The 15,232-nt window shown below is 31.9% G+C and overlaps 2 protein-coding genes across 3 annotated transcripts; both read right to left on the bottom strand.

The window, feature by feature from the left end:
• Positions 1–8,835: 8,835 nt before the first annotated feature.
• On the bottom strand, positions 8,836–9,985 carry LOC126686069 (uncharacterized). Of its 2 annotated transcripts, XM_050380092.2 has the most exons (2): positions 9,347–9,985; positions 8,836–9,241 (listed from the first exon to the last, which is right to left on the bottom strand). In XM_050380092.2, the coding sequence occupies exons 1-2, from the start codon at positions 9,889–9,891 to the stop codon at positions 8,965–8,967; spliced, it is 822 nt and encodes a 273-aa protein (XP_050236049.1). In that variant the 5' UTR covers positions 9,892–9,985; the 3' UTR covers positions 8,836–8,964. The 2 variants fall into 2 exon arrangements, with proteins under 2 accessions (XP_050236049.1, XP_050236047.1); XM_050380090.2 differs by having other exon boundaries at positions 8,836–9,983.
• A 1,169-nt stretch (positions 9,986–11,154) lies between these two features.
• Positions 11,155–14,917, bottom strand: LOC126688092 (GRF1-interacting factor 3). The gene is made up of 4 exons (XM_050382669.2): positions 14,569–14,917; positions 13,341–13,417; positions 11,932–12,019; positions 11,155–11,862 (listed from the first exon to the last, which is right to left on the bottom strand). Exons 1-4 carry the CDS (start codon positions 14,644–14,646, stop codon positions 11,476–11,478), a joined length of 630 nt encoding a protein of 209 aa, XP_050238626.1. The 5' UTR covers positions 14,647–14,917; the 3' UTR covers positions 11,155–11,475.
• Positions 14,918–15,232: the final 315 nt, after the last annotated feature.

Below are 15,232 nucleotides of genomic sequence, written 5' to 3' on the forward strand. Positions count from 1 at the left end.
AATTTATTTTTAAAAGGCTAGACTTGTATCTGCATCCCCAAATGCCTACGTATCCAGTGCACCGGAAATAAAGTCGATGTAGTTCAAATTTCAAAAATAATTTTAGTTTTAAAGAAAAATATAATTTTATGAGAAATGAATTTGAGTCTCGACTTGTAGGCCGAGGCGCCTACGTACCCGGTGTATTAGGATCAACACCAACGTAGTTCGTTAGAGAACTAAAATGATGATTAAAAACGTTAAATTTTCAAGATTTTGAATTTGAGTCTCGATTTGTATGCTGATACGCCTACATACCCAATGTATCGGGATTAAACCCATATAATTCGTTTGGCGTACAACGTAACTGAAAATGTCAAATTTTTGGAAACTAGATTTTATAAGTTTATCATATTTGATATCTTGTCCACGATGCCGTTTAAATTATATTTATATTACACGAAAAATGAAATTTAGAATCCTATATCTTGTTAATAATAATAATAATAATAATAATAATAATAATAATAATAATAATAATAATAATAATAATAGTAATGGAGCAATTATGAATTGTAATCGGGATAAAAATACATGAGAAGGTATGAGAATTATTAATTCTAAATAGTCCATGGCCTAACTAAAAGGATATTGGACTTTTTACACAAACAACCTATTTTGCCAAATTTTTATCTTTTATACGGGTCCAAATTTGCCTTTTCTAAACTACCATGTGCGGCCTATTTTATTACTTTTATACGGATTCTATATATTAAACCCTAATAGCATACAAATCATAATTTCATTTATTTTCTCTCTCCTCATCATTCAATTCTCTCTTCCTCTCAGTTCATCTTCCTTTTTTTTTACCGTTCGTCGTCTTCTGTTGAGCCGTCCTCTGTTCCTCCGCTCCTCCGTCATCGTTCTCATCATCGCCTTCGTTGTCATCTTGTTAACGCCATCATCTCCTCTGCTCATCGTCGTCATCTATTTGATTTCAGATCTATAATTTATTCATTGTTCTTCTTCTTCTTCTTTTTTATTTTCAGATCTATAATTTTTTACTGTTATTTCACCATTAAACATGTATAAAGATTATATTTTAAGAATATAATGCTAATTTCATGTTATGTAATATAAATTTATGGTTATATGGAATAAATTTTTGTTATTTCTGCACTTTTTGTGTTTGGTTGTATTTCTGTGTTTTTTTTAGGGTTAATTGCAAATGCATACACGAACTTTACCCTAATTTGTAATTACAACATAAACTTTGAAACTTGGCAATGTCAGTAACCAACTTTCATTTTTTGGCAAATTGGTACACCGACCAATCACACAACGACACATGGCGGTATATTACAATGTCCACGTTAGTGTTTTTCGTGTTTGGTGTATTGATTTGCCAAAAGTGTAAAGTTGGTTACTAACATTGCCAAGTTTCAAAGTTTATGTTGTAATTGCAAATTAGGGTAAAGTTCGTGTATAAATTTGCAATTGACCCTTTTTTTTATTCTGCAATTCGATTTATTGATGATGGTTGATTGCTGAAATATTATAATATTACAGTGTTGTTGATTTTATGTTGATTTTGTGTTGATAATCAGTTGGTATTTCTTTAATTTTAACATTGAAAAAATTTATTCTAAAAAAAACATTAGCAAATTAGATAATTTTGTGCGTGAAATAAACTAAAAAAACAAAATTTAAATGATATTAGATAAGGATATGTTAGCATTATCATGTTGACATGTTGTTGATTTCTTGTTGATATTTTATAGATTGTCACAATTTTTCAAAAAATTATGTTTTATTTTATTTCTTATGTTGATTCGTTGTTGATTTATTGTTGACATTATGTTGATATGTATTTCAACTTTTTTTGATTTTCAATTTTATGTTGACATGTTGTTGATATAGTGTTGATAACATGTTGATTTTTCAATCATTGAAAAAAAAATAAAGTTAGCATTAAATTGATGTATTAATGAACTATTGATATGTTTTTAATAATATGTTGATTGTTTTTGACTTAAATCAATCAATATTCTCATTTTACAAACATCTTGACTAAATTAGCATTAATTGTTGATTCGTTGTTGATTAATTGTTGACATTATGTTGATAAGTATTTCTACTTTTTTTGATTTTTAATTTTATGTTGACATGTTTTTGATATACTGTTGATAACATGTTGATTTTTCAATCATTAAAAGAAAAGTAAAGTTAGTGTTAAATTGCTGTATTGATGACCTATTGACATGTTTTTGATAATATGTTGATTGTTTTTTGCTTAAATCAATCGATGTTCTTATTTTACAATTAAATTAGCATTAATTGTTGATATCATGTTGACATTATGTTGATAATTTGTTATATGATAGTAGTAATTCTACTAAAGAATAATAAAGGTACAAAATGTTTAAAATAAATGAATCAGATAAAGATATTAGCATAGTAAGTAATCAAAACAATATGAAAAAACAACAACAATAATTCAAATGAAAAAATAAAATTATTCTTACATATAAAAATAAAAATATATTAAATATACACCAACACAACAGTTCACAAATTAAAGAAATTTATTTCAAAATATTTTTTTTCCTCAATTCTCTTTGCAGCTGTACATTTTCTTCCAAATCACTTGTATAACTATTTTGCGTTCCACCTCTCATCCCTAACTAAATTTCGACAAAGACGGTTATGATACAATTTCATTTCATCTAACGAAAGTTTATTTCACAGACAATATTATCTTATTTTTCAATGTTAAAAGAAAAAGAATCAGTAGATATCAACATAATATCAACATAAAGTCAACATATAATCAACAACACTGTAACATTACAATAATTCAGCAATCAATCATCATCAACAAATCATTCTGCAGAATAAAAAAAACGCAGAAATACAACAAAACACAAAAAAATGCAGAAATAACAGAATTTTATTATATAAAATCACAAAATTATTCTATATAACATGAAATAAGTATTAGATTCTTTAAATATACTCTTTATACATGTTTAATGGTGAATCAACAGTAAAAGATAAACATATTTCAGATCTGAAAATAAAAAAAAAACAAAAAATTTCAGATCTAAAATTAAAAAGATAAAAGAAAGATGGCGCGGCGAGACAAAAGCGGAACGATGGAGGCGAAACGGCGGAGGCGGAACGGCAAAGGCAGAACGGCGAAGGCAGAACGGCGGAACGGAAGAGGCGAAACGGCGGAAGCGAAGGAGCAGAAATCGTGAAAGTTTTCTTTCACAGCTCAAAAGAAATCGTGGAGAAGAAGAATGATTGAGAGAAATAAGAAAAATCGTATAAAAGAAAGAAATTTGAAGTATAAGTTATCAAAGTAAGAAAATGAGGTAGGTAAAGTAAAGATTTAACTTGTCCTGTATAAAAGTAAATGGGCAGGCAAAATCAGTATTTTATATAAAAAGCCCAAGGATATTTAGTTATATAAAATAAAAATAAAAATGATGAAGGGGGTCTATCCAGGCCCATATTAGGAAACAAAAGAAATGAACATTGATCCATGGCTCATTATTTATTTCCGATTAAAATCGGGTTGAACTTTAAATTTTTAATTTTTTATAATATAAGTTTAATTTTGATTAGAGATTGCTTAAAGTTATGGATAAATATTTTTTTATTATCACATTTTAATAATATATTATGATTTATGAAATATATATAATTTTACTTTTAAATATACTTAATTATATAATGCATTTGTTTTCCATAGAATTAACCATAATTGTTAAATATATTATTATTTTTCAATCTCCGGTTGAACCACGGGTCAATCCCGGTTGAATCTCTGACCCTTCATCCGTTATCTTCACCGGTTCTATAACCGGGTCAGGTTTGGCAATATTGATTTTTTTGTTGGCTATTCTATTTGATATACTCAAATAAAAAAGGAACTATTGCCCGCACGGGTTTGGTCTAGTGGTCTAAGTCTCAGCCATCTGAGCGCCAAAGGTCGCGGGTTTAAACTCCGGCTACGCTCTTTCTTAAAAATGGAGTGATTGAGGTTGGGTTGCTGATCATTATAGCCTGAAATTACTAGGTATGTGGGCTTGCGGGCGGTTCACATCCCGGGATTTGACAATGATATTGAGTTTCGTCTCAGTAGAGTGAGTCCTCGTCAAAAAAAAATATTTAGTTCAGTTAGACGAGAATCAGAGGCTTGATGTGTTTATTATATGCTCGTTTTCATTGGTTCGACTCAATCAAACAAACAAAAAGAGAGTAGGGTGTCAACTGGACTAGGAGACATCAAACAGAAAATTGATGGATCTCTAAAGAAAGAAGCAGATGAATTGAGCCGAACCTTAGAGCCTAAGAGCTAAGGGGTCGTTTGGTTCAAGGTTGGGAATCGGAATCGGAATGGGAATCGGAATGAGAAGGAATGGGAATGGGAATGATTGTTTTCATTTTTTGTTTGGTTCAAAATTAGAGTGGGGATGAGAATGAGTAAAATTTATTATTTAATAAAAATACTTTTTTTTTATTTTTTAAATATTTTTTTATATAATTTTTTTAAAAAAAAGTAAAAAAATTTAAAATGTATTTTAAAAAAATTAAAAAAATATTTTAAAAAAAATTAAAAAAAATATTTTGAAAAAAAATTTAAAAAAAAATTTAAAAAATTAAAAAGATTATTTAAAAAAATTATTTTAACAAAATAAAAAAATTATTTTTTTAAAAAATATTAAAAAGGTTTTTTTTATTATTTTATGTATGTTTTTTAAAATAAATATTTAAAAATAATTTTTTTTTAATAATTATATATTTATTATTTATTATTAGAATATTTTGTTAAATTTTGATTCCCAATCTCAAAAGTCCATTTCCATGAGGTAGGGGGGAATGGGTGATTCCCATTGAAGGGATAATCACATTCCCATTCTCAATTATAATTTGACAAAACAAACACAAACAATAGGAATCATTCCTATCCCCATTCCCATTCCCCCTTTTTTGTGGTGAACCAAACGGCCCCTAAGTATTTCTGTCCAATTCTATTTCATTTTATTTTGGGTTAATTGCAAATTAATACACAAACTTTACCCTAATTTGCAATTACAACACGAACTTTAAAACTTGGCAAATTGGTACACCGATTTTCATTTTTTGGCGAATTAATACACCGAACTGGAAAAACACTAACGTGGACATTGTCATATACGGCCACGTGTTGTTGTATGATTGGTCGGTGTACTAATTTGCCAAAAAAATGAAAGGTGGTGTATTAATTTGTCAAGTTTTAAAATTCGTGTTGTAATTGCAAATTAGGGTAAAGTTCGTGCATTATTTTACAATTAACCCTTTTATTTTCTTGCTCTAAACTATGTTGTGATGTAATTAGAATGATTTGGTATGCTTTAAATTACTCTGATTTATTTTGCAATTCATTATTAATTTAAAGGTTTAATCACCAAATAACCCCCGACCTTTTAACCCCTTTTCACTTGCACCCTGACGTTGAAATTTTGTCTATATCACCCTAATTCGCACCTTTCGTTTCCAATTACACCCTAAAAACTGAATTGACCCTTTTTCACTAGAAAAAAAGCCAATTTGATCCTTCACTTTTTGTATAAAATGTCAATTACATCCTTCACTTTTAGTATATTAAATACTTTTCAGAAAATAAATTAAAATTGAAGGATCAAATTGTCATTTTTTTTCTAGTGAAAAAAGGTTAATTTAGTTTTTCAGGGTGTAATTGGAAACGAAAAGTGCGAATTATGGTGATATAGATAAAATTGCAACGTCAGAGTGCAAGTGAAAAAGGACTAAAAGGTCGGGATTTTTTTGGTGATTAAGCTTAATTTAAAAGGGTATCCACCCAGTTTTGTTTATAACTATTATGTGAAAATGGGTATCAACCCATTTAGATAATGCTGCAATTTCAGCAAAACATATTAATTTCTACTCTAAATAATGCTGCAATTTCAGCAAAAAAATTCTGTATATGATCAGCGTTTCTGCACTATTTTTTCGTGTATTGCTTGGTGTCCCCTACTTGTTCGTTAGTGCCTGTTTACATAGGCATTTTAGCTTGGTTTTGATTGGTTATTATGTAGGTTACCAGAGGTGAAAGTTGCCTTTGTTAGTGTTATTTTTTGAGTTTGGTCATTTATTTATATATTTTTTTAGAGAAAAGATGAGCTTTATTAATTTAAAGAATCGAAGTTACTAGCTCATTGAGCGGAAAAGGAATTTCACCGTCAAGTCGTCAACAATACGATGTTTGTTAAAAAAAATACACTCCATTTAGCAAGGGATGGACAATAACATTACCGTCTTTACGGATATGTTGAAAATAACCTCCTTATTCTTTGCCAACTCTAAACAGTCATCAGCTAAAATTTGTATACTATCAATGGCCCAGGGATCCGGTACTGTGCTGCCTAGGGAGCAAAGATAAGGAACAACAATAGCCTAAGGTTGTCAGTTGGGCATGGAAGATGTGAAAATGGCTACTGGGCCAGGCTTGTTGGGTCGATTTGGTCCAAAATATTTTTATGTATACGATGTATATATTTTTTTTAATTTTAACTGAATATGAATTTGTTAAAGAAATTAATATATTTATTAATTTATTACATTTTAACTCAATCTTTTATTTTAGGTAAAATATGCAATGAATATAAAAAAGTAATAAAAATAAGATAAATCTACAAATAATGTGAAAGTTAGTTGTAATTGGTAAAGGAACTAAATCATTCTTTGAAACTCAAATTTAAATGACTAAAAAATTAATAGTTATATCAATTTTATAATGAACAAAGGATCAATCGCCCCCACAACTTGGCATGACATATCAAATGAGTCATTATCGTTGTTTTTGGTACAAACAGATCCAAAATTTGTGTTTTTCTATCAAAAAGCCCCTCCCCAACTCCACCCATACACTCTCCGTAAAAAAATGAAAAACAATCTCTCAATATTTTATTTATCTCTTAAATTAACTATTAATGGTTTTAATTTTTAACTCCATCTTTAAATTTAAAAAATTCAATAATTAATTTATTTTTAATAAAAAGTAACGGATCTTTTAAAACTTTTTTCCCTCCTTTTTCCCTTTCCCTTTCTTCTCTTCTTCTTCCCTTCTTCATTTTTCTTTTTTCCGACAATCGTCCGCCGCCATACGCCCACCACCGCCACCATCGCCTCCATCTCCGCCACCAGCTCTAGCGAGGAGTTGCTGCTCCTCGCCTGAGGAGTAGCAGATCTACACCTTGGTGCAAATTTGTCTTTTAGGCGTGGAGCAGCTCCTCGTTTTAAAGGAGCAGATCTGCTTCTCATGAGCATATATGTTCCTCCAACGTGGAGGAGAAAATCTGCTCCTCATTTGAGGAGCGTAGATTTCCGGTGGTTTAGATTTAAATATTTAATTAAAATAATTAGGCTAATTAGGTTTGATTAGGATTTTTAATTGTGTTTAATTAAAGTTTTAATTCTAAATTAATTAGTATAATTAGCAATCTCACTCTCTTTTGAGGTGTTTTTGTGTCAGATGGGCTTATTTGAGATACAAATGCAAGTTTTTGTTTGTACCAAAAGCGGAGAAATTGACTCATTTGATATTTCGTGCCAAGTTGAGGGGGTGAATTGATCCTTTGTTCATTTTATAATTAGGTTTAAAATCGAACGCGTACAGTTTTTCCCTGCTTTAGAGAAATTTGTGAACAATAAAAATTAAGTGATAAAGTTTTTTTTTTTGAAAAAATAATTTCACAAATTACGACAAAGCAACGGGTAAGCATGTGGATTTTAATCAAAATTATAAAATTAATAAACCAAAGAATAAAAGTCTGAATTTAAAAGCAATTTCTAAATCTTATCCAAAATTTACTCTTTAAAGTTGTAAATTTAGCAAAATTTGCATTTGTATATAGCCAATATGCAGGCCACGGGACACTTAACGGTTAGTAAATAGCTGATGTGTCAGCCACGAGCAAGTGAAAAATTAGTTAATAATTGATGTGCGAGCTACGCAATTTTGAACAGTTAGTAAATAGCCGATTTGTAAACCACGCGATTATAAAGCGCTAGTAACTAGTTGATGTGCCAGTAGTGATGAATTAGTGTATAGCAGCCGGTGTGTAGGCTATAAATTACTAAAGATTTAAAATAGTCATTATTTATACTGTAAATAGTTGATGTGCCAGTATAAACACATATATAAATATTTAAAATAGAATTCGATTTTCTATCAAGTTTAGAATTCAGTTTGTCATCAATCTCATTAATTTATAAATGGTAAAATAATATTGAGTTACATGACATTTTTAGGCCTAATGTCTTAAAAAACCTCGACCTTTTAGCCCTTTTTCAATCATACCCTGACGTTGAAAATTTGTCAATTTTACCCTATTTTGCATTTTTGTGTTTCAATTGTACCCTGAAAAATTAAATTAACGTCTTTTGCGTTTGGAAATTTGTTTAAAACATTCTCCATGTCTCGCATATATTGATTGTATATTTTTAAAATTTATTTAAATTTGGTTAAATTAATTAAGAATTTAAATTAGTGTTAATTTGATTATGGTTTTTAGTTAGTTTTTAAAAATAAAGGACTTATTTGTACTTTTTTGAATAAAAAAGAATTTAATTTCATGTTTAGACTTAATTAATTGAATGATTTCATCATTTAAGTAAAAAAATTAACAAAAATTAAAATATTGGGGTACAATTGAAAACGGAAAATTCAAAAGTGGGTAAAATTGACAAATTTTCAACGTCGGGGTGGAATTGAAAAAAAGTTTAAAGGTGAGGGGTTTTTGAGTGATTAGGCCGACATTTTTATAATAGAATAACTAAACTTCGTTAAGTTTACAATATTGAAAATCTTGATTGACCAAAACCAAAATTTCACAAAGGAAGTTTAAGATACAAATTCACTCGATGTACAAAGTAAAAATTTACTAAATTAACAGCAGTAAATAGTAATAAACACTAACCCGAACGAATTTGAGCCGAATCGATTACCCAATGCTGCCCATCCGTTTGGATTTTAAGCCCATTCATCTGAGCAAACAAATTTACTGCTCTTCTTACCCCTCTGTTATCAGCCGCAGTAAAATAATCATGCCCAAAAATTACCCCACCGGGTCGCAATATTCGGTACGCCCGGTTGATATCCGCCCAAGCCGAATTAAAATCATGACCCGCATCTATCTCAATCAGATCACCAACTATACCCCACTCACACATTTTATCCAAAGCCGACCCGCTAGAAAATGGAACGGGCAAAACCGACTCAGTGGCATTCATGTAAATAACATTTTGCATAAACTGATACAATAATAAAACGTCGCCGTTTACTGTGTTGACATACTTGAATTTGTCAAGAAACCCAGGCCACCCGCGAAAATCATCAATACAAAGAATCTGAGTCTCGAGACCGAGTCTCCGAGTCAACTCGGCCATGTGTAAAGACGAGGCGCCTAAAAAAGTGCCCACCTCAATAATCACTTTAGGCTTCACTTTTTGGATAAGGTTACTAAAAACGTCGCCGTATGACCCCCAGCCTTTGAGTCTTTTACTGTGAAGGAATGAGCTGACACGTGGAGGCGGGAAATTGAGATATGGTGACGTGGAGTTATAAATTCGGTTAAGAACCGTTTGACGGACGAGTTTTGACGGGAGCGAGTCTGCGCAGTGAGTAGTGACTCGGAAATTGTCGAGCTGAGTGTTGGAGAATTGGGTGATTGCGTTGGCCGCCGGAGGCGGTGGGAAGCGGGGGGATGGGGCGGAGAAGTAACCGAGTGCGTAGGATAAGAGCAGGAGGATAACGTACGCAGCTGGATAGAAAATCTTAAATTTTGATTTCTTGTTATTGTGATACTGGTGATTGAAAGATTGTTGGTGGTCTTCTTTCATGGTTCTTGATTTCAACTGAGAAAATGATAATTATTTAATTAAATTTGTATTTGGTGTAGTTCGTTGTAGCTGGTTGTTAAAAAGATTTGTTTAAATGTAAAGTAACTAGCAAAAATGTATACTCCCTCCGTCCCATTTAAGAAGGGACATATCCCATTTTTATTTGTCCCACTTAAGAAGGCCATATCGTGTTTTTTGTGCCAATTTATATGAATTTTCCTTTTTTAACCCTTTTTCTCTTTTCATAGTTAATGATTATTAGTCTATACACAAAATATAACACTATCATAAATAGGGGTAAAATAAGAAAATACTATAGTAGTTAATGGTTTCTTAATATATGAAAAAAAGTCATTTGTCCCTTCTTAAACGGGACGGAGGGAGTAGAATTTTATATTAATGGTTGCGTGGTTAAGGTTATATTATGTATTTAATGTTTTGATTTAGACGTACAGACTTTAAATTAGATATTAGTACAATTTGAAGCCTTTCATTTTCTGAATTAGCATATTTTTAATATTTATGTCTTATCTGTTTAATCATGCATTTCTATATTAAAGAAATAACTCATTCTCCGCGATGTGTTTATTTATTGAAATCGTTTGTAGGTGGAATATCAATATGTATATTTGTATTTAATATTTGTGGCCTAAGCTAAAATGGGGTATAAATTCACAATCGTTTGTAGGTGGACTACTAACATATATATATTTCTATTTAATATTTTGGTCTTAGCTTGAAATGGGGGGCATTAAATTCACAATAAAAATATTATTTTGTGTCAACTATAAAATTCTGATTAGAAAAATATCAGTTTCTTGCGTAGCAATATCATGAATCATGCGTAATCTTAGATCCGATTTAGATTTAAACATTTGCTTATATAAGTAAAAAGAAAAAGTAAAACTTCAAGGTCACGATGGCTCACTCCTTTTTCCATTAGGTTTGACCTCGCATGCAACTGTTATATCCCTGGCTCTTACAGGTGTAATATTATAAGAATCTCTCGAATAGAAAATTTTCTAGATACACTCAGTTTACCACATTATTCAATGACACGTCATTAAAATAATGGCAATACCGTAATATTATTATTCAAAATTGTAAAATAATAATAAACAAAATTACGATAATGCTACTATTTTAATGATGTGTCATAATTGATAAATTAGTTCACGAATAACGTAGTAAATTGAATCTACTTAAAAATCTCTGGAATGGAATGATATGTTTTAAGTGGCAAAAAAGATTTTAAGATCAAAATAATTCTAAAACACAACTGTGTGCATTTCCCGACCATGACCATTACAAAACGGCATACAATTAGGGGAGTACACACTTTCATTTCTTCCTTCTACAATCTACAGCTGCCTTCATCTCGCTGCTGATTTGCTTTTGATTCTTTGGGCATACCCAGAATCTTACATCTTACACCTACCTAATCTGTCAAAACTAGAAGAAAACAAGGAAACACCCAATCCTTTATGTTCAATATACTGAGAGATTACAGAACAGAATAAAATCAGTTCTGATTCAAGCAATGCCTACTATCAACAGCGAAAAAAGTATCCACGGATGCCCATCTCATTTTGCGTCCTCACCGCCATCACCGCCACCCGAGTTCCCTTGCCCGTCGGCACCTGCTTCGCTAGCATCCTGTTTGCTTCCATTTCCACCACGACCATCATTACCACCTGCAGTTGCGGACGGGCCACTGTTTCCGAGAGCAGCCTCATTATGCATGGGATGCATGCCATTGTTGGGCCCCATGGGTCTCATTCCCATTTGTCCTTGCATGGCTGCTTGGTGTAACTGCTGAGCGTCATGCATTTGATGAGGATTATTAAACTGTAGTGGCATCTTTGGTGGGAAAATACCAGACTGCTGAGCCATTGCTGCTGCAGCCGCTGCTGCCGCCTGAGGATGTTGCATGTAATATGCTCCTTGTTGCATTGCAGGATGTGGGGCCATCTGAAAGTGTAGGCACATATGAGTGAAAAGTATAAGAGACAATGAACAATCAAAACATCAACCACACACCTGAGGAGACATTGTAGTAGGTGCCTGTGGCTGTGCATCAGCAATTGCAGCTAAATACATCAAATTCTTCTGCAGCTGAGCTTGGTACCTAGATCATCAAAATTTTATATGGACACTGCACATATGTCAAACATGCACCGCACATGAAAATATCATCTCAAACAACAGCTAGAAAGACTGAAGCGCATAAAAAACAGGGCAAACTAAAACTTCAACCATCCAACGACCGTTTTCATTGAGACCAAACAATAAGCAGACAGTAAGCTATAAAATACTATTACAGTTACAATACCTCTCTTTTAATGACCAATTTTCAAATCACAAGTCCAAACCTCATTGTATACATATTTCACTTGACACTCAACTTACTGAAAGCTCATTCTATGATGATTGCCATCTGAATAGTTCTAAAATTGACGTGGTTGTTGGTCCACACCAATGGAAAAAGTGATTAGATGAGAATTTATGAAAGAGTAGTTCATCAATGCATGAGGCTGAGGCCTGAGAATATGAAACTCGATTCCGAAAGCCCACATCCAGATCAGTGGTAGAGCCAATAACATTATTCAATGGGGGACAAAATCTAAGTTCATTTTGGAAGTGGTAATGAAGCATAAGCTACATATTATGTATAGATTTAAAATCTGAGGGTCCAAACCTAAAGAATTTAAAAATTTATAAGAAAATAAAGACTTCTGGAAGTAAGGGGAGCACAACCACCCTTGGTTACCCTTTAGTTCCATCACTACCATGATGTTTTATCTATGCTAGTAGCCATAACTGTAATATTGCAATAACCAAAGACATGCATCATATGAGAGAGAAAAAATGTAATAACGCACCAATTGCTGTGTAGCGTGCTGATATGTAAAATTAGTAGCCAAAAACGGCATCAACAACAAATTTTGATGTGCAAGTACAACTGTAAACGTACCTGCACCACACTAATCCATATTGCCAAAGTGTAACTTTTGAAAAAATTTAACTACTGAACCAGACTCCAGAGTTTCCTTTCCACCTGATCTCCGGCTAGAATATATACGATTTACCTAAGCATTTCTACTCTAAGAACAAATTGCTACTAAAGATAGGGCAATAATTATGCAAGAGTGCCAACTCAGACCAAGAGTCATTAAAAGACCTAGTTTACAACCTAATAAAGAGACACATTAACCCAGGGTAAATTTAGCATTCCCACAGCAATAATTAACAGCAACAATGTTCTAATGCTACAATCCGTTTTTTCATTCAATTTAAACTGGTCTGATATTAGAAATTGCAAAAACTGACTTGGTTTTGTTCTGAAATGAAGTGGAGTGGCTCCGACAACTTTCCATGTTTGGGAACAGAATCACGCACAGGAATGTGGGTGAACATGCAAACAGAATCGCAGAAAATAAAACACTTACTGTGCACACTCCGCAAGTTTTCCAAGGTTTTGATTGTCCAAGATCGCCAAAATTAACTTTTTATTTTCATCCAGATACTGCAGCAAGTGTTAATAAACATGAATCAATTATCTACATAATCAACATAAGCATTTAAATCATCCAGTCTGACAGAACACAGTGGCACTGGCAAGTTATAATTTCAACCACAGCATTTCCAAACCATTCACAATTATGCATCCCTGCATATAGTGTTCTATGCTAACGGAAAAGTAGTTAAATTAACCCAGTGGAAGAATATGTCTAATTGGAAGGTATGCTGGAAGCAGAATGCTTATTTAACAACCTTAGGCTTGTAGGAGCAGCAGTCCAAAGGAATTGTGCGATATATAGGAAGGGTTAAGAGTTATCTACAGACAGTTAACCAGAAAACAGAGAAAATCTCCTTCACAAGCCAACATGCCAGTGAAGCACAACAAAACGTGAACACTGAACAGTACAAAGGCTGCCAACTTGTCTTAAAAACATGAAGATATGGTAGATTATTTCATTATTTACAAATCCTTGTTAATAGGATACCGCGCGTCCTTGATAATTTAGGTCCCAAATTTAGGAAGATTTATCCATCACTACAAGGATGAAGCTTCCATAATCGCTAAAATACTGTATTTCATGTCAAACAAGCATATACACTATACATAATGGTTGAGTGGGGGAAATGTATATTACTAACTGCTAATTCTATCTAGTTATGCCCAACAACGTGCAGCATTTCATTAAATGTATTATCACTCACTCTATTCCAATCACTTGGAAACGAGAAAACAAGAAATGAAAAAGAACAAGAGCTGCAGAACTATGATACAGATATAAATCAGCAAGCAAACTTTAAAGCCATTAATAACTAAATCCCCTTAAAAAAAACCGTGGAAAGCACAGAATCTACATAATAGATCAGTGAAAAGTCTAACACTAACTGGCATTAAATAATAAAAACGTATATCTATAAAATAATTACCAACTAGAAAAATATAAAAAAATAATTATTGAGCCAACAATGAATCATGGTCCCTTTTAACGTTTACTCAATCTTCCATCAATTATTATTTAGCAAAAAAATGGTTTAACAGCATATTCTATAATAAAAAAAAATCCCATGTGAAAGCAAGCCATCAAAAAGCAAAAAAAAAACAATTAATTTGACAGATAATAAGCAATAAATGAAGAAATAGAAGCAAACAGATAATACCTTTTGGATCTGCTCAGTGGTAATGTTAGCAGGTGGATATGAAGGCATCACAGGAATCATCTGCGGTGGCTGCTGCATCTTTTTTTGCCTTTTCTTTTATACTCAAAACAAAACCCTAACCCTAATTCGAAAAACCCCCAAATTGATAAACCCTAATTAAAATTGAAATTTATATAATAATGACTGGAATCAGTATTATATGTGGAGAAACGGTGGGCAATGTGAAATGAAGTGAGAAAAACTGAAATGAAGACGCCGGTTGTTTTATTTTAACGTCGGCCAGGAATATTGAACTTTAAGACAAAGTTAGAGTTTTTTTTGTTTTTGTTTAACAAAATATTATTTTACTAAACAAGATAGGTACTAGATTTGGTCTGTCTTTTTTTGGACAGTGTAACTTTTGCACTTGTTGTTTTTCTCTTTTTAGTGTTACCACGAAATTAAGCATCAATTTATTTTCCAAATGATTTGTGTAGTGACTAATATTCTGTTAAATTTCTGAAATTAAATTTAAATTTGATAATTCATTGTTGGAAGATAATTGATTTTTAGAAATAGAAGTTAATAATTGGAGCAAATTACGCTAAGATTTCTTAGGTACACCATAATTAACAGTTTGGTACGCTTTGTTTCAAAAGTCTACTTAATGGTCACTCAGTTTTAA

This window comes from Mercurialis annua, linkage group LG6 (assembly GCF_937616625.2).
Source record: "Mercurialis annua linkage group LG6, ddMerAnnu1.2, whole genome shotgun sequence".
Lineage (NCBI taxonomy): Eukaryota > Viridiplantae > Streptophyta > Magnoliopsida > Malpighiales > Euphorbiaceae > Mercurialis > Mercurialis annua.

Coding starts and splice junctions, on each gene's coding strand:
- LOC126688092 (XM_050382669.2), bottom strand. CDS start 14,646: ATGCAGCAGCCACCGCAGATGATTCCTGTGATGCCTTCATATCCACCT. Junction 13,418..14,568: donor CCACTGAGCAGATCCAAAAG/GTATTATCTGTT, acceptor CACTTGCTGCAG/TATCTGGATGAAAATAAAAA. Junction 12,020..13,340: donor AAACTTGCGGAGTGTGCACA/GTAAGTGTTTTA, acceptor TTGATGATCTAG/GTACCAAGCTCAGCTGCAGA.
- LOC126686069 (XM_050380090.2), bottom strand. CDS start 9,891: ATGAAAGAAGACCACCAACAATCTTTCAATCACCAGTATCACAATAAC.